Source organism: Phascolarctos cinereus, unplaced genomic scaffold (assembly GCF_003287225.1).
Source record: "Phascolarctos cinereus isolate Bilbo 61053 unplaced genomic scaffold, phaCin_HiC Scaffold_2;HRSCAF=192, whole genome shotgun sequence".
Classification (NCBI taxonomy): Eukaryota; Metazoa; Chordata; class Mammalia; order Diprotodontia; family Phascolarctidae; genus Phascolarctos; species Phascolarctos cinereus.
This window is the reverse complement of record NW_027555625.1, coordinates 234,062,892-234,081,182: the sequence shown is the minus strand read 5'-3', so window position 1 is coordinate 234,081,182 and position 18,291 is coordinate 234,062,892. Positions and strand designations below refer to the sequence as shown.

The 18,291-nt window shown below is 38.7% G+C and overlaps 1 protein-coding gene across 1 annotated transcript in view; it reads left to right on the top strand.

Annotated features, from left to right (window-relative positions):
• The window catches only part of ATP9A (ATPase phospholipid transporting 9A), a 165,092-nt gene that overhangs the window by 48,820 nt on the left and 97,981 nt on the right, over positions 1-18,291 (top strand). The window contains exons 5-8 of the mRNA XM_020984234.2: positions 8,826-8,884; positions 10,443-10,494; positions 14,277-14,371; positions 16,675-16,755. Of these exons, the coding sequence (XP_020839893.1) occupies positions 8,826-8,884; positions 10,443-10,494; positions 14,277-14,371; positions 16,675-16,755 (287 nt within the window). The remainder of the gene's footprint in view (positions 1-8,825; positions 8,885-10,442; positions 10,495-14,276; positions 14,372-16,674; positions 16,756-18,291) is intronic.

Sequence of the window (18,291 nt, the reverse complement as noted above, 5' to 3'; positions counted from 1 at the left end):
GAAATGTTCACATGCCATAGAATTTACAGGAGAATTCCATTCATCACTGTCAGAGTCAGATTAAAGTGTGAGTTAAAAAGTAATACATTAACCAGGGCTGATGCTAAGGATTGCTTTTGTAGATCTCTACAAACAATCAGTGTCTTGCACATAGTGAAAAATAGAAGTATAGCTAGTGGTATTTGGGGGTCACAACATATGCCCCACACATTCCAGGGCTAGAGAATTTATTTTTAATTTTTTCCCCAAGTGTTCTACACTTTGAGGGAAGAATTGCCTTTTAGTTATTCCAACCTGAGAAACATCTGGTCTCTCCCCTCCAAGCAGACAAACTACTCTTATTCTAAAGATATCACCCATGCAAGACCAGAAGTTGCTTATGAAAGGCATTGATTCCATTTGCAAAGAAAAGGGAAGCAGAAATATTAATAAAACATTTGCTCCTTGTTTTAAGCAAGGGGAAGTGTATGAAAACTGATGGGACGAATTTATTTTAGAAAAGATTACTATGGTTGATGATATAGATTGCCTGCATTAGACATTCCCACTTAAACTCTTAGGAAAGTCTCTTTCTAAGCGCCTGTGTGGGAGCAAAGTCTTTAAGACACTATATGCTAGTCATTAGCTTCTAGTGAATTGAAACGTTCCATGATTCAAAAGCATGGCTTTTGCAAAGAGAACTGTAATGATAGAAATGAAAGAAGGATCTTTGCTTCTCTATATAATAGTACTAAAGGCTCACATATAGATAGCACTTTAACACTTGCAAAGTGCATTTGTCACACCTCTACTATAAATGACATAGTATAAACAGCATTGTTATCTATTTTACACAGAACAAAACTGAGGTCTTGGAAAGTTATTTAAATTGATTAGTGTTAGATAGTCATTAAACAGCAGTCAGGACTGCTTCAGTTCTAACCATTGCTCTTACCACTGAATCATGCTGCCTCTGTATTATTACATTAGCCAAGATTTCACATTTATTTATTTCTGTTGTAAGTGTATGTGGGAGGCAGGAGGAGTAGGCATGCAGAAGAAGGTACTTTGAAAATCTGGCTGCTAATTTTTCTTTCGTATACCTGTGAAAGCTATACACTCTCATGGTGTACAAGGCAGAAAACACTGTGCATTTGTTGTAGATAACAATCATAAACAATTGCAAAGTAGAAAAAACCATCACAAATGTACTTTTAAAATCTAGTTATAAATTTTACTTGACTGTGATTCTAACTAGAAAGAAAGTATTTGCCTCATTGCTTTTACTTAACTTTTACTTTGAGGGCATGTAGAAGACTTAGAAATAATGTTCAAAGTAATGCTTGTAGGTTTTAAATTATATTTCATGAGTTGAACAAGCTTCTCTGAGTGTTCTAGAAGTATATATTGGAAAGGCAGCCTAGGGTAGTGGAAGGAAGCCCTGGTTTGGAATTAGGGGAACCTGGGCTCTTGTGTCCCTTTCTGTGTTGTCCCTCATTGTGCTAATCTCTGACCCCATTTGCTCAGCTAGTGTTACTTCCAGGCTCTTCTTCTCTTCTCCCTCCCCCCATTCTTCCCAAATACACAGAGCTGTTACCAGAGCATTGTCCAAACCACAAATATCCCACAGTTGCATCCCTTATTTTCAAAATGGGCCATCGATGCCTATTTTTAGCAGTAGACATTACAATATGTGGGGAAATCCAAATTTATTAGCATCACTGACCAGGTATGCAATTCTGTTAGGCGCTTAACTTTTTAAAAAAGACAATCAGATGTGTGTGCGCTCGCTCTCTCTCTCTCCTTCCCTCCCTTCCTCTCTCTCTTTCTCTTTCTCTCCCCTCTCCTCCCTCCCTTCTCTCTCTGCTTTTCTCCCTCCTCTATTTTCTCCTTCCCTCTTTTTTCCTCTTTTCTCTAACTCTCTCTCCCCCCCTCCTTTCTCTTTCTCTCTTCCCCTCACCCCCCCTTTCTCATTCCCCTAACTTCTTTTTCTCTCCCTCCCCTTTTCTGTCTTTCTCTCTTCTGGTGGCCAGTTAGCTGATGAATGGTCAGGTACAGTAGGAGTGTTTGTATGAAATGTCTGCCTGCTGGGGTCAATCAGAAACCTCTTTCCAAACACAGTGGATTAAAGAGGTTTTTGTTGAGGTAGAGCAGGCTGGGCAAGGCAGAGTTCAAATGAATGGAAAATAATTCAGGAGTCTATTCTGGGAGGAAAATCAAAACCTGGCGAGTAAACATTCTAAGCTAATTGTTAAATTAAATCTTGTAACTAGGTTTAAAGAAACTGAGCATAGGAGAGATATTTTGGGGGTCAGACCACCAATGTAAATTTTGATGATAAAACATTTTTGTTGTTATTGTTGAGTCGTTTTAGGCGTGTCTGATTCTTTGTGACCTCATCTAGGGTTTTCTTGGCAAAGACACTGGAATGGTTTGCTGTATCCTTCTCCAGATCATTTTATGGGTGAGGAAGCTGAGGCAAACAGGGTGAAGTGACTTGCCCAGGGTCACACAGCTAGTAAGTGTCTGAGGTCAGATTTGAACTCATGAAGATGAGTCTTTCTGACTCCAGGCCTGGCACTCTATCTACTGTACCACTAGCTCCCTCATAAAACCTTAGGCAACTTATATATTTGTACTTGGGAAGGAAGCTGAGGAGCCAATGTGAGTATGGGGTTGGTACAGTTGTAAGAAACACTGGGTACTAGAATTGAGAAGGTCATCATTCTGCTCCTGGCTTTGTCACTAGTTTGTTGTGTGATCAAAGAGAGCATATACCTAGGGCTGGAAACGACCTTAGGGTCATGTGGTCCAGTCCCCTCATTTTATAGAAGAGGAAACTGAATCAGGCCCAGAGGGAAGTGACATCTTTGGACAGGTCCCTTCTGTTCCCTGGGTATTACATGAGATGAAGATTGAAATAAATGATCTAAAATGATGTATTCTTTACTACTACTCTGTTCCTAATCTCTACCTATTGAAATCCTACCCATGCTTTGAAACCCAGGCCAAACGTCACCTCCTCCAAGCTGCCTGCCCTGATCTTCTTCCCTAACAAGACGTTTTGCATGGCATTTTGCTTATAACTAACTCTACCTTAAGGTGCACTGAATGCATTCTGTTTTGCAGCATAATTATGTGTGGGTAATGTGAAAGCATTATTCAATCCAGCAAATTCAGTTCAGCTCTTAGTGGCTAGAGCTTTTTACTTGGAGTCAAGAGTACCTAAGTTTGAGTCTTTCCTTGCCCATTTACTAGCTGTGTGACTCTGGCCTCTTTGAACATCAGTTTCCTCATCTGTAAAATGAGGATAATAATGTATGTAAAATGTTCTGCAAACTTTAAAGTTTTATATAAATGCAAGGTATTAATAATGATAGTAATTTAAGAAACATTTATTATGTGTCTTCTGTGGCCAAGACACTGTGCCTAGGTACTGAGAATACAAAGATGAAGAATGATAAGATTCTTGAGTTAGGGTAGGGAAGGGTACCTTCCAAGTACACAAACCAGTACAAAGCAAAGGAGAACGTGATAGACATAAAGGAGAAATCCAGCCAAGGTGTTCTGGGAATATTTCAGAAGGGAGAGAGGTTAAGTGGCTTAGCTTTTTCATGAAGGAGATGATCCTGGGACTAAGCCTTGAAGAAAGATGGGCAGAGATGAGGAGGGATTGTGTTTTGGGGATGAGTGCTATGTCCTGTGCTTATGTATCCAAGTGATTAAGAAAAAAAACTGGGGGCAGCTAGGTGGCACAGTGGATAGAGCAGCGGCCCTGAAGTCAGGAGGACCCGAGTTCAAATTCGGCCTCAGGTCTAACACTTGACATTTACTAGCTGTGTGACCCTGGGCAAGTCACTTAACCCCAATTGTCTAAAAAAAAAAGAAAAAGAAAAAGAAAAAACCCAAAAACCCAGGACAAGATTAGAAAAGAGCTTGTAATTTAGATTAGAGGTATTGTGTGAAGAAGGAAAGAATGTGTGGACTAAGGTTGGACAGATTATAGACAGCCTTAAAGGCTCAGCTGAGGAGTTTGTATTTTATCTTAGAGGGCAAGGAATAAGTGTTTATATAGCATCTGCTGTGTGCCAGGCACTGTACCAAGTGCTTTACAATTATTATCTCATTTGATTCTCAAAACAACCGTGGGAGAGAGGTGCTGTTATTATCATTTTTCAGTTGAGGAAACTGAGGCAAACAGAAGGTAAGTGCCTAGGGTCACACAGCTAGTAAGTGACTGAGGCAGGATTTGAACTCAGGTCTTCCTGACTCCAGGCCTAGCACTCTATCCATTGCAGTACCTAGTTGCCCCTGTTAGAGGCAATAAGGAACCCATTAAACCTTTTTTAAACTAGGGAATGATATGCCTAGGCCTGTGCATTAGAAAGTTTATTTTAGTATCTGTGTGAAGGATAGATCAGAGAGAGTCTGGAGGCAGGGAGTGCAGTGAGCAGCTTTCTCATACTTCAGGTGAGATGTGTTGACAGCCTGACTGGGGGGTGGCAGCACCAGTGGGTGGGATGTGAGCTAGCAATGTTGTGGAGGTGGGAAAGAGCATACTCGGCAGTAGTTTGGTTGTGTGTGTGTGGCAGAATAAAGGATAAAGAAGAATACAAATGATAGAGGTTTTGAGCTTGGAGCAGTGGTATTTCAGTAGAAATTGAGAAGTTGGGGGACTTTTGTTGAGGTGATGGGTTCACTGGGGAACTCCTTGAGTGTGTGGTCCTAGGAGGGAACCATGGCTTATTCCTTTGTTTCCTCTCAGTAGCTAATGCAGTGATCTATACATAGTGGATACTTAACAAATGTTATTAATTTAAATTTTTTTTTGAGCAGCAGGAAGTTTTACTAAAAGAAAAGATAAACCCATCCTGTAGTCTCATAGTGAACATCTATTGGCATCACTTATAGTCTCAGGTTGTGAAATCTTTGCATGTCAGGTTCTTTATTGACATGAACCATTCCTGCAAAATGAACTTTTACAGTTAAACTGAATTTTAAGGTCCCAATACTCAATGATTTTATGGGAAAGAAAAGCTCTATAAAGATGCGAGCCATGCTAATTTATGGTCTGACCAGTGAGTGATAGAGATACCTGTGGTTCTTCAGCTCAGAAGAGATCTGAGGACATTCTAATAATCACCATGTGTTTCTTTCAAAGGATAAGGAATTGTTAATTATCATCTGAAAATGGTTTATTTTCTCATAATTACAGAAATGCAAATTGAGACAACTGTGAAATACTACATTATACTCAACAATGAAATAATCAATTTCAGTCATCAATGTTGGGGTTGTTGGGGCAACAGGAATTTTATTCCATTAATTTGTTCTGTCAATTTGTCAACTAGCATTCATTAAGCACCAACTGTAGGTCAGGTGATGTGCTAGGTGCTAGAGATATAAAGACCAAAGGGAAACAGTCTTTGCCCTCGGGAACTTACATTCCACCAAGGGAATACATGTTCAGATAAATTCAAGACATACAAAATAAGTGCAGTGTGTTAAAGGGAATGGGGTGGAGAAGCACTAGGGAAATCAGGATAAAGGAAAATCAAGTAGAGATTAAGAAGGAGAATATTCTAGGTTTGGAAGAAAACTAGTGCAAAAACATGACTTCAAGAAAGATATCATGTTATATGGCCAACAGACAAATGCAGAGTGCATCATAGAGAGAAGTGATCAGCCTGGAAAGGTAGGCTGGAGCCAGATTATGAGAGGTTTTATGTGTCATACAGGGGAGTTTATATTTTAACCTAAAGGTGATAGGCAGTCACTGGACCTTCTTGAGCAGTGGAATAGCATGGTCAGTCCTGTGCTTTAGGAGTATAAATTTGGCAGTTTTGTAGAGGATATATTAGAGAGAGAAGAGTCTGGATAGAGGAGACAGATTACAAGGTTATTGAAGTATTTTAGATAAGAGGTAATGGCCTGAACTATGGTGGATATAGTATGAGTAGAAAGAAGGAGGCAGGTGCAACGAATATAGTGGAGGTAAAATTGATAAGATTTGGCAACTGATTACATTTATGGGATAAGTTAAAAGGAAGAGTTGAAGATAACTTTGAGGTTGCAACTCCTGGGACTGGAAGAATTTTGGTGTCTTCATGAATCCTTATTCTATTATTCCTCTTAGCTTTGTGTCATCTGTAAGTTTGATAGGCATGTCAATATTCGTATTCAAGTCATTCATAAAATTGTTAAATAGCACAGGGTCAACCACAGGTCACAGAGGCAAGACCCTGGAGATCTCCTTCCAAGTTGATGTTAAACTATTGACTACTCTTTGGGTCTGGCCTTCCATCCAGTTTGGAAACTACCTAATTTAATTATTGTATTGCCTCCCCTACCCCAATTTTTCTTTCTTTTTCTCATCCTGAGACCTTAATTGAATGTTTTAAGAAATTCAAGGTAAATTACAACTATGATGTTCCACTGATTTCCCAGGTAATAAACTTGTCCTCCCGCCCACAAAAAAAAAATAAGGTTAGTTTGGCTTGAACTGTCCTTGTGGAAGCCATGCTCACTCTTTATGATCACCTTTTCTCTTTCTAAATATTGATTAGTGTTGAAGCAAATAGATTGAGTCATTCAGTGTTATGTTTAGTGATCAATTTGATTAGAATTCTACTTTTATTACTTACATCAAAAAGCTGTTTGGAGAATGATTGCCTGTTAAAGACATCTCTCCATCAACCAAGTTTTCTCATTTCAGACAAGAATTCTGGGTCTGATGTGCTTTTGTAGAAATACTTCTAGAAAGTTCTAGAGATTACCTCATACTCTACAAGGTTGGTAGTGACAGTTAGTTAAATTTTAAAACTTTAGCTAAATCCACTGCATTACCGAATTTCGATTATCTGTAAATTTGAAACCTCAATTTTTTTGCTTCTATACTAGCTATCCATTTATGAATATGATCTAGAATTTTACCAAGAATTGAAGTCAGGTTCACTGGCTTATAATTTTCAGTTTCTATTCTTTTTTTTTTTTTAAGAAAATGGGATAAAAGCCTTTCTTTAAGGAATGTGATAGTAAATGTTTAACAGCCGGCTGTGTAGGAAAAAAATATTCATGACACACTTCTAAGTTTAATCTATGTTATTAACATTTTCTGCATCACTTTCTTAAGTCTAGACAGCCAACACAGTAATAAATCAAGACCTTATTTGTAGCATTTGCTCATTTCCAAGGTGAAAATATTTTTACTGACAATTGAATAATTTTAATTGTGAGTTTGAGCTGTACTCCTGCTTTGTATAACCCTGTGATACTTTCAGAGATCACTGATTCAAAAATAGTGTTTACCAGTTCTTTCAATATCTAAAGAAGAAGTTTGCCTACAATCTCATTTGGTGGTCTAGGATAGGATAGGCTGCTGCTTCTCCTTAGGTTCTTCTACCTTCTCTTCTTCTTCAAATCTTTCTGCCACAATCTCCTATTCTTCCCTTCCTTTTTTCTCCTTCAAATGGAGTCTTCCTTTAGCAGGACTCATGCAAAATTACTCTCTTCTCCATAATTATTGGAAATACGATTGTCAGTGCTTGCCTTTGTTTCTAATATTTCCTCTGAAGAATTTGAGTGGCAAAGTGCTTAGGAGTCACGATTTCATCTCCTGAGCTGTCTTTCTCATCTCTTTACCAGGTTAACACCTTAATTGCCTTTTTTTTGGGCACCTCTCAATACCTTGAAAATCACCCCCAACTTTTTCCCCCTACTTTTTACTAACGTTTTATCTACATTACCAATTTGTTTTACTTACCTTGTCTTACTTTGCCTTGATAACAGTCTTTGCCTTCTTTCTGAATCCTCACTCTTCATTTCTTCCTTCTGCTGCTGCTTCTCCTTAGGTTCTTCTACCTTCTCTTCTTCTTCAAATCTTTCTGACACAATCTCCTATTCTTCTCTTCCTTTTTTCTTCTTCAAATGGAGTCTTCCTTTAGCAGGACTCCTTCTCTACCTTCAGTTTTTGCTGGAGTCCTCTGGAACATCTCCTCCTTAAATTTAATGTCTGACCTTCTTAGTAATTCATAAGCCCAACAAATCACCTCCATAATTCATTTTTCATCTCCTTGCCCATTCTTTTGTACAACTCTTCTTTGGAAGTTGGATGTAGATTACAGTCTTGGCTTTCTTGTTACCATGGCAGAATGTCAGAGCTGGAAGGGACCTTATGATAGCTAGAGAGATCAACTAATTCAATCCTTACATTTTAGAAAGGCAGAAACTGAGATTCAGTGCAGATAAATCACTTGTCCAGCATCACGCAGGTAGGTAGTTAGGAAAGCCAAGAGTAGAACACTATTCCACTATTGTAGTTCTTCTGAAGAGGAAAAGAATCCTGTGGGAAGTCTGTACCACAGTACTGAAGCATTGAATAGCTTTTAAGAAAATCTTATTTGGTAGATAAAATTCTTGCAAGGAAAGCAGATGGAGATTCAGAAAAGCACCATTTTTTTAAAGAGAGAAATCTCTGCTCAAGGTGAATTCTTTTCTGAGGGAAGTATTAAGATCACAGATCTGGAAGGACCCTTAGACTAAGTTCGTCTGGTCCAACTCTTTTACAGATGAGGAAACTGAGGCATGGAGAGGTTAAGCTATTGGTTAAGGTCACACAAATAGGAAAGGGACCAAGTAGGGCTTGACTTTGGGTTCTGTGATGTGAAATTCTGCATGTTTTTTGTCTGTCATGCACTGCTTTCCATAATTAATTTGTGTGAAAGCTGCATGCATGTTTGAGTTTTAGGAGCACACGGCAATAGACACTTGCTCAATACTTGCTGAACTGGATTGGATTTGGTGAATGATTTGGCTTCGACCTGATGGAGGCTGTTTCTTCTCCACAGGCACGATGAAGGTGAAGAGTTCTGGCATCCAAGTGGGAGACCTTATCATCGTTGAAAAGGTTAATATAAACACGTGGCTATTGAAATTCTTCTGTCAGTGTTGGCATGCACCAAGTTTTTCTCTCAGTTAACCTGAATGTGTAATTTGTGGATTGAAAAACTAGTTGTGCATTTACTATTTGGTATTAAATCAGATTCCTTTTCCCGGACACATTTTATCTTCTACTTTATTAGGAAGTTGGGGAGCAAGGTGGGGAATTCTGCGGCATATATGTAATCACTAGTAATAACATGGTGGTAGATCCCAAAGTTTGACTTTCAATTTTATTCGTTTTATGCAGCCTAGAGCTTTCATTCATATAATTAGGTTGCTCATTTTAGTCAGCAAGCTGCTATTTAAGTAGGCAAATAGCCTTGTACAGTGGAATGAACACTGGCTCTGGATTCAGGGGACCTGCGTTCAAACCCTTCCACTGATGCTTACTACCTGTGTGACCTTGGGCAAGTCACTTAACATTCCTAGGCCTTAGTTTACTCTTTTATAAAATGAAGATTAGATTATTTCTGAGGTCCCTTTGAGCCCTAGATCTATGATCCTATGTGTAGTTTGTATGTTCAAGTTTTCTTACCTAGTATTAATAGCCCTCCACCTTTAAATAAATATGTTTTGCCATTGTTTTGTAGGCATATCTTCATGGTAAATGGGGCATAGCAAAAAGTAATTTAAACAACAGTGTTGGGAACATATTAAAAAAAACCCAATGTTTTTGAAAACATTGCTACCTTAGTGCAGCAGCATTAAAATGAACTGCAGTGTCCCTGAATAAGTTATAAAATCTTCATGTTATTGCTTTAATTTCTTTGCAATGCATTTATTAGTGTGGGGGGTCTGAGACGTGGGGGGTGGCAGGAGGGCTGGAAAGAAGTCAGCAGAATAATATTTAATCAGAGAAGGATTGTGCCTTAACTCCTTTCTAAAGAAAATGGCCATGCCCTTTTCAAAAGGATTAAAGTAGATGATACAAATGTGATTTCAGGGGAGAGTGAGATGTTTTAGACAGAAGTGCACGCCCCCCTCTCTTTAAGCTGCTTCTGTTTATAATTATACTGTATTGCCATTTCTGCTTTCCCTTCCTTCAGAAGATGACTTTTGTTAGTCCTCGATACTTTTTCTGTCTATTTATATTTTTCCCCTCAAAAAAAAAATCAAGCAAGGAAATTAGCAGAAATAAAACTAAAGTATAGGCAGAGTATTTGTAGCATTACTAATAGAGAACTCCTTGGAAGAAAGCCAATAGTAGCCTTAAGCTCTAAGCTGGTGATCCTTTGATGGGAATCACTGGAGGTAATGGTTGGATTCTCTGGAAGCCCAGGAACTCCCTTCCTGTGATCGGATTTCTATGGTGGATTAGTACAATAGCAGCAACTTGCAAGATTTTTCAGATTCAAAACAAAATAAATCCCTAAATCTCTGTTTGACAAAGAAGTAAACTTAAAAGAGGCTGTGGGCTTTAAAAAATTTTTGTTGGGGGGGGGAGGGTGGCAACGGGAGGAGGGTGGTAGTGGACAGAGCATACACATGTGTACACAATAACACTCTTTCTTTTCATAATGCAGAACCAACGGGTCCCTGCTGACATGATCTTCCTGAGGACATCAGAAAAAAATGGTAAACATCTGGGATCAATTTTGGAAATAACCATTAACCTTTCAGTGGTTATTTGGCAAAACAATAATTTGAAAATGTAACAGAAGTAGATATAATTTTGGAGTCATGGAGATGAATCAAAAACATCTTTTTGATGGGGCTAGCCTTTCCCCTCCCCCTTCCTTTTCTTTGTGGGGGTGATTTATGTGATGGTAGATTTTGATAATTAAAAAGATACAACTGGCTGGACCCACGTCGAGTCACAGCTGGCAAAGTCACACAGTGGCTCACGTTCCATGGAGAGTTAAATAAATACTGCCTGTTATCACTCTCTTCTTGGCAGAGTTAGGCTTAGCTTCAGGAGCTGGTTGGAGGAGGAAGTGTTTCTAACATAGAGGCTTTAAACAGCAGTTGTCTCTCTTCTCCTAGAAAATTCCTTCAAGATGTGATATATGGCATTAAAGAACCAGGAAAAGAAGCTGCCTTTTGCATAAGCTCCTCATGAATGACAGGGCCTCTGCCTTTCCTGGGTCCATCCGTTTGTTTATTGTGATAGCCTGTTTTTGCTCGACTGAACGGCTCAGCTGGTGATAGCTGCAGTTGTAACCCTTTCTCAGTGTGGCTGCCACAATTCACCCGTCTTTCTGCCAGCAGGCTTTGAAATCTCCCTACTTTAGTATTTTTAAGCTGCTCTGAGTAAAGGATGCCATTTTTCGTGTGACTGGCAGTCAGGCATGATTCTAGAGACCTTTTAACCTCTGAAAGCCAGAATGTATTTTTCTTTGAGGTTCTTGTGGCCTGCTCTAGGTGGTTTGGGTTTTCCCCTTGTATATTTTAGACAAAAAAAATGAATAGAAAGGGGGTGGGGAGGAGGGGTTACTAGTTAGAACTGTCTTCTTGTGAATTTGGTTGTAATACAGACATTGTGCTTTTTTTTGGAGGGGTAAGAAGATATATATATATATATATATGTATATATATATGTATATAATCTATAGATATGTATCTGTAGATATGCATGTAATGTATATGAGAGAGAATATTTATATGTATATGTGTACATAGAGTATACATATAGAAAGCAAAGGAGGATACTTATGTGCATATATGCGTATATATGTAGGTATATATATGTGTGTGTAAAAATACATACACATACACACACACACACACACAGAGAATAGAGAATATGATATAATGGAAAGAGTCTTGGTCCTAGTCTTAGAGTGTGAGGAGCAGAGTCTTGCTTACTAGCTGTATGACTTTGGGCAAGCCATTTCACCTTAGTGAACCTCAGTTTCCTAATTTGTCAAATTAGTATGCTAATACTTTCACTGTTCACTTCCCAGAGTTATTGTGAGGAAAATTCTTTGTAAAACTTAATGTGCTTAGTAATGGGGAATTCTTATTGCCATTTTGTATTGGTAGTAGTAGCGCTAATATTAATAGTAATAATAGTCGCTAAACGTTCATTAAGTGTCTGCTATGTGCAAGGCATTGTACTAAGCTGTAGGGATACAAAGAAAGGCAAAAGACAGTTCCTGACCTTCAGGAGCTCACAGTCTAATGGAGGAGACAACATGTAAGCAACTATGTACAAAATAATCTATATGAATAGGAAATAATCGACAAGAGAGAAGGCACTTGAATTAATGGGGATTGAGAGGCTTCCTATAGATGGTGGAATTTTAGCTGGGACTTGAAGGAAGCCAGGAGGTGGAGATGAAGGGGGTAAGCATTCCATGCCTGACAGACAGCCAGTGAAAATGCCTATACAGATATGAGCTTATAGCCCCAAATGTTTATACAGTTACAAAAATAATCATTTTACCCACCTGTATAATAGTCTGTTGAACATTAAACAAAAAAGAACAATAGTAAGATAGTGACTCATCCTAAGCCCATTTCTATCAGAACTCTACTTAATATCAGATGAGAAAAATGATCATGATAATACTACTACTAATAGTAATAATACCTGATAGCATTTTGAAGTTTACAAAGAATTTTGCATACATGATCATGTTTAATCTCAATTTTCTTTGGTAGTTCCTATAGGTATTATTATATAGTATGGTGTATAGAGTATATATAGTATACTGTATATAGTAGGCCTTAAAGTCAGAGGACCTGATTTCTAATCCCTTTTTGGTGCTTAGCATCTTTGTCACCTTGGGCAAATCACTTACCGCTTTGAGCCTCAGTTTCTTCATTTATAAAAGAAAAGAGTTGTACTAAATTGCCTCTGAGATTCCTCCTGTTTCTAGATCTACAATCCTATGATTCTCATCTTATTGATGAGGGGAGTGAAGCCTAAAGAGGTGATGACAACTAATGAATGGCTCTCCTTCTCCAGTTCTATATGCATTATTCTGTTCTGCCTTCAGAAGCACCTAAATTCTCTTCCTTTCTTCAGAAAGCAATTTAGGGGTTCATCCTTGATATTCTTACAATTATTTTTCTTGAAAGTGTTACTACTAATGCACAGAATTTTACATGAGTTTATATATGTGTGTGTATATATCTATACACACAGACACATCTCTCTACATACATGAATATGCATACTTGTAACATGTGTATACACACACACACACACACACACACACACACACACACACACACTGGGTCCTAGAAATGCTAGTTTTTAGCTTAAAATTGGACTAAGACTTTTGGGCCATTGTGTGTGTATACACATAGCTAGTTATCTCTTCTTAATGATGAACATTGACTCCTCTGTGCAATACAGGTACAAGAGAAGCAGTGTGGGGTAATGGAGAAGAGGAGTAGCCTCCCACCCAGGAAGCCCTGGGCTTAAATTGTACCTTTGCCACTGATTAGCCCTGTGAGTCTGGGCAAGTCGCTTAATCTCTCAGTGCCCTAAGTAGCTTTATAAGACTACAAATTACAGGGAATTGTGTAGATCTGCATTGGTACAGGGAGTATCCTCATCTGGAAGTTCCCTTTATATATAATGCTTTAAAGTTTTTGAAGTGCTTTATAAACAGTAGTTTTTTTGTTAATATTCATTTTTAAAATTTTGAGTTCCAGCTTCTCTCCCTCCCCCACTCATTGAGAAGGCAAGCAGTATGATACTCATTATACATGTGAAATCATGCAAAGCATATTTGCATATTAGCCATGAATAAATCATATTTCATTTGATCTTCGTAATTCTGTGGAGTAGATGCTGTTATTATCCTCATTAAGATGAGGAGACTGAAGTTCAGAGGGGTTAGATTATTTTCCCAGAGTCACACAGCTAAGTTTCTGAGATAAATTTTGAACCCAAGTCTTCTTGACTTTGATATCCAATTCAGTATTGACTGCACAAAGGCTGCCTGTAGAATATGCTATTAAATATTCAGTGCATGACTACAGAATGAGTCCTTTGTTTTCAAAGAATTCATCCTCAACCTTTGCTGTCATATCCTTTAACCAATTGTGACAAATCAATGCTTCATGGCAACTTTTGTTTGACTTGGGTGTGCTGAAACTACACTGTATTCTGCTGTACCACAAACTGTTAGTGGCAAAAATGAGTCTGGTTTTCTGGTTACACTACTGTGGTGGCAAGTCTTACTACCCTCAAAATCTAGTGATGGGGGGGGGAGCAGCTCATTGGCGGTGAGAGTGGGATGCTGTGTGGTGGTCTAATGACTGTGGTCTTTGAATGGCACTAGAACTTGAGGTCTGTTCCTGAGGCTGCTTAGTGGCATTCCTTATGATAAATAGCATGTTTGTTGCTTGATGAAGTGATTCTTAAGTTGAAAAAGAATATGAAATATGTGGAAATTTCATAGGGTCTTGCTTCTTGAGGACTGACCAGTTAGATGGGGAGACAGACTGGAAGCTCCGCTTGCCTGTGGCTTGTACACAAAGATTACCCACTGCTGCTGTGAGTATTTCTTTCTCTCTTCGTTTTATTACTTCTCAATCTGTATTGTCTCCCACCTTTGACTTTCTCACCTTTATTCTCTGTTCTCTCTCTTATCCCCTTTCCTCTCTCTTACCATCTCCTTCATTATCCCCTCTTCTCCTCTTCCTTACTTCTACTCTTCCCATCCTCTACCCTTCCATCCTCTACCTCTACTTTCCTTCTATCTCTTTTCCCTTTCCTCCCCGTCCCCTTCCCTTCTCCTTAGTACTTTCTCTCTTCCTTACCCTCTCTCTTCTTCCCTCTTCTTTTTCCTTTTATCTCATTTCCTTTTCTTCTCTTTCCCTTTCCCTTTCCTTCTTTTCCCTCTCCTTTCCCTTTTCTTCTTCTTTCCTCCCTCCTTCCCCCCTTTACCTCCCCAGAATCCTATGTTGAAAGATTACAGAGTAGCTTGCAATGAGTCAGCAAGCTTCTGTACAGAAAGATAACACTGAACAGTGTGTTCTTCCAATTCAGTATCACAATCTTTTATATTATACTTTTTAGGACTTGGCAAGTCTATATAGTATCAGTACCATTATCTTTAATGCTTTCATTTGTTCAGTTAGGTTATTATTGATTCATGAAAACTTTAAGAACCAAATAGCATCATTTTTGTGACTTTTTTTTTTTTAGGCAATTGGGGTTAAGTGGCTTGCCCAGGGTCACACAGCTAGTAAGTGTCAAGTGTTTGGTCTGAAGCAGGATTTGAACTCAGGTCCTCCCAACTTCAGGGCCGGTTCTCTATCCACTGCACCACCTAGCTGTCCCGTGACTTTTTTTTTAAATAAAAAATTCTCAGGTCAACTAAAAGAACCTGTCATTTCTAGGGAAGAAACAATGATATCCATGTCTTGTAGAGCACAGGATTGCGAAAAAAATCTTTTTGGCAGGTGATAGGGCTGGGAATGAGTGGGAGGGGAGCAGAACAAGAGTATTATCTCTTGCTTTCAGCCTTTACAAAGCAATTTCATATTTATCTAGTGCATTGTAAGGAAGCAAAGTTCATTAAAAAAAAAAGAAACATCCTCCAGTTTTCCCATAAATTACCCCCATCTTCCTTAAAGAGAGAGTATCTGAGGTGTACTTTGAGATTTTAGGGACCACCTAGATGTGATGTAAAGAGCTACCTGATGATAAGAGTGTTTAAACATTTGAACAAGCTACTAAAGGAAGTGAGGGAGACCTTTTAAACAGGAGAAAACTCCACCTATCTGAATTGTTTGCATTAGGCACTGGTAACATTTCTAAGTCAACAGCACTGTCATTGTGAAAACCTAACACAGTAAAGGAGCTAGAGAGGAAAAGAAGAAAGAGTAGGAGGGCAAGGGGAAGAGATAGAGGGGGAAAACCCCTTTATTTGGTATGCACAGTGGAATGCCATAAAAATAGCTTTAGACCAAAGTTCTCTATGCTGGTTTAGATGCACAGAACCTGGCTAGGTTGGGAGATGGGGTGTGATAGCTGGCTTCAGGTGTTTGAAAGATTATCATATGGAGGAGGGGGCATGTTGGGCCTGGTCCTAGAGCATAGATGTGCCTGTGACATGTAGATTTATGTTCTGGATGAGCTTAATAAGAGCTAGAGCTTTCTAGAAATGGAATGGGCTGCCTTGGAAGATGGTGAGTTCTACCTTGCCAGAAGTCTTGAAGCAAAGCCTGCGTTGCCATTCATCATGAATATTGTAGAGGGGATTGTCCTTCAGATGCAGTCTTCCAGTTTCCCATCCAGTTCTAAGATTATGAAATTCAGTTATTCCAAGATATGCAATGCATTCAAGACGTAGCTATTAAACTTAGGCATCGTGAGGAAGCGGGCAGTGCAGTGTAGTAGATGGAGAGTTGGCCTCAGAGTTAGAAAGATCTGGATTTGAGATTTGCCTCTGACACATTTCTGGCTAATTGACCCTGGGCAAGTTACTTAACGTTCCAGCACTGTCCAGGTAACTATAAGATTAGAAGTTTCAGAATAAGTGTGAATCTGCATTCATGGAACAAATTCATTAGGAATTCCTTGTCCCAGTGAAGTCATGGATCCAGGTCCAATGTTATCCCATAAGAACAAGATATTTTTTTGGATCACTTTTAAAATTTTGTAGAAAGCAGGTCTTGTTAAGTAAGTGGCAAGATTTTAAAAAAAATCAGTTCAGATTTCCCTAACATTTTGAAATGAATACTTGTTATAAAGCAAACAAATTCTTTAATAAAATGAAGTATTCTTTGAACTATTAGCTAATGAACATAGAGTTTTTGTTGTTAAGATTTCATTCTTTGTCTATTTAAAAGGACCTTCTTCAAATTCGATCCTATGTCTATGCAGAAGAACCAAATATTGACATCCATAACTTTGTGGGGACTTTTACAAGGGTAAGTTTTTTTAAAAATACGTATGTGAAAAAACCCTCAAAAATCTTATGAATGTACTTTGATATTGATAATGGTATTGTCTTTGCGTGCATGCAAGAATGGGATGGGATATATGGAAATAGAGATAGGGATAGAGACTAGAACTCTGATTTCATTGCTATAGGGAACTTCCTTGATATAGGAACTCCTGTCCTTTCAGGCCAGCAACTTTTTTGTAATTTACAGTTTTAGATTGCTGAGAAGTTGTGACTTTTCACCTAACCAGGTCATAGTGCCTGGCATATAGTACTGAAATGCTTGTTGATTTGATTTGACAAAGCTGGTGTTACCTGTCCATGACTCATTGGAGACTTCTGGCACTTGAATAAATCGATCTACGTAGCTGTGTTAGCTACTTATTCATGAAGATTCTCATGGCGTTATAACTGAGCATCAATATTGCGTTGGCTCTTTGAATCTAAGAACTTTTTAGAACTAGAAGAGGCTTTAGAGATCATCTAATCCAACCCCTTTATTCTACAGCGGAAAAAAGGTTGGAAATGACTTATCCAAGTTCATACATACCTCTGTCAGTGGTGGAGATAGACCCTGGAACTCAGGTCCCTTGATTCTAATCCCAGGGCTCTCCCCACTAAATGGCATGTTTATGTTATGTCTGCTGTCTTTATAGAAAGGAGATAGAAGAGTCTGTACCTTTTATAAAGCTGTGATTGAAGTAGAAGGGTAGTGAAAGAACCCCAGATTTGGAAACAGATGGCCTCAGTTGAAGTCTAGGCTCTTTTCTTTACTAGTCTCTTACCATGAGCGAGTCACTTCTCTTGGCCTTGATTTCTTCTCACTTGAATGATGATCCTATCATAATGTCATTCTGTATCCTTTATGTAAGGACCCGCCCAATAAATTCCTTCTTGATTTCTTGTTCAAGGATCAATTTTGTATCTACAGATGAATTTTCTTTCTGTTGTCGAAACAAAACCTATGCTTCCTTTTTCAGTTTATCTGCCAGGAAACTTAAAAGCACGTTCATTGCTCAAGTGTTGTGATCTTCTTGTCTCAGGGGTCTAGGGGCATCCACCCCTTTTGCTGCTTTCATTTGATCTCTTTTCTCTTTTATCCTTAAATGGTTTCTGACACTGTGCTTTACTTGGGCTTCTTGTGAAGTAAATGGGGTATACCTCTTAAATTACAACAACTGGCTTTCATAATGTTTGGTGGTACTGTGGGAGAGACCACTGGATTTGGAGTCAGAGGCATCTGGATTGCAATCCTACTTCTGCTGCTGCTTACTATTTGCAATTCATTTTTCCCTTTCAGGGCCTTAGTTTCCTATAAAATGAAGGGATCTGGACAAGATGGTGTCCATGGACCTTCCTTCTCTTGGAGTCTAGACTCTTTGGTCCAACAAAGGAGGCCAAAAATGAGAGGTCAGGTAGTTTAAAAGGAGAAGCAGGAGAGAGCTGCACTATGATGCAGCCTGTTTTGTAAAATGCAAGATAGGTCACTGGAATATCATTGTATGTGTGAGACCAAACTTGA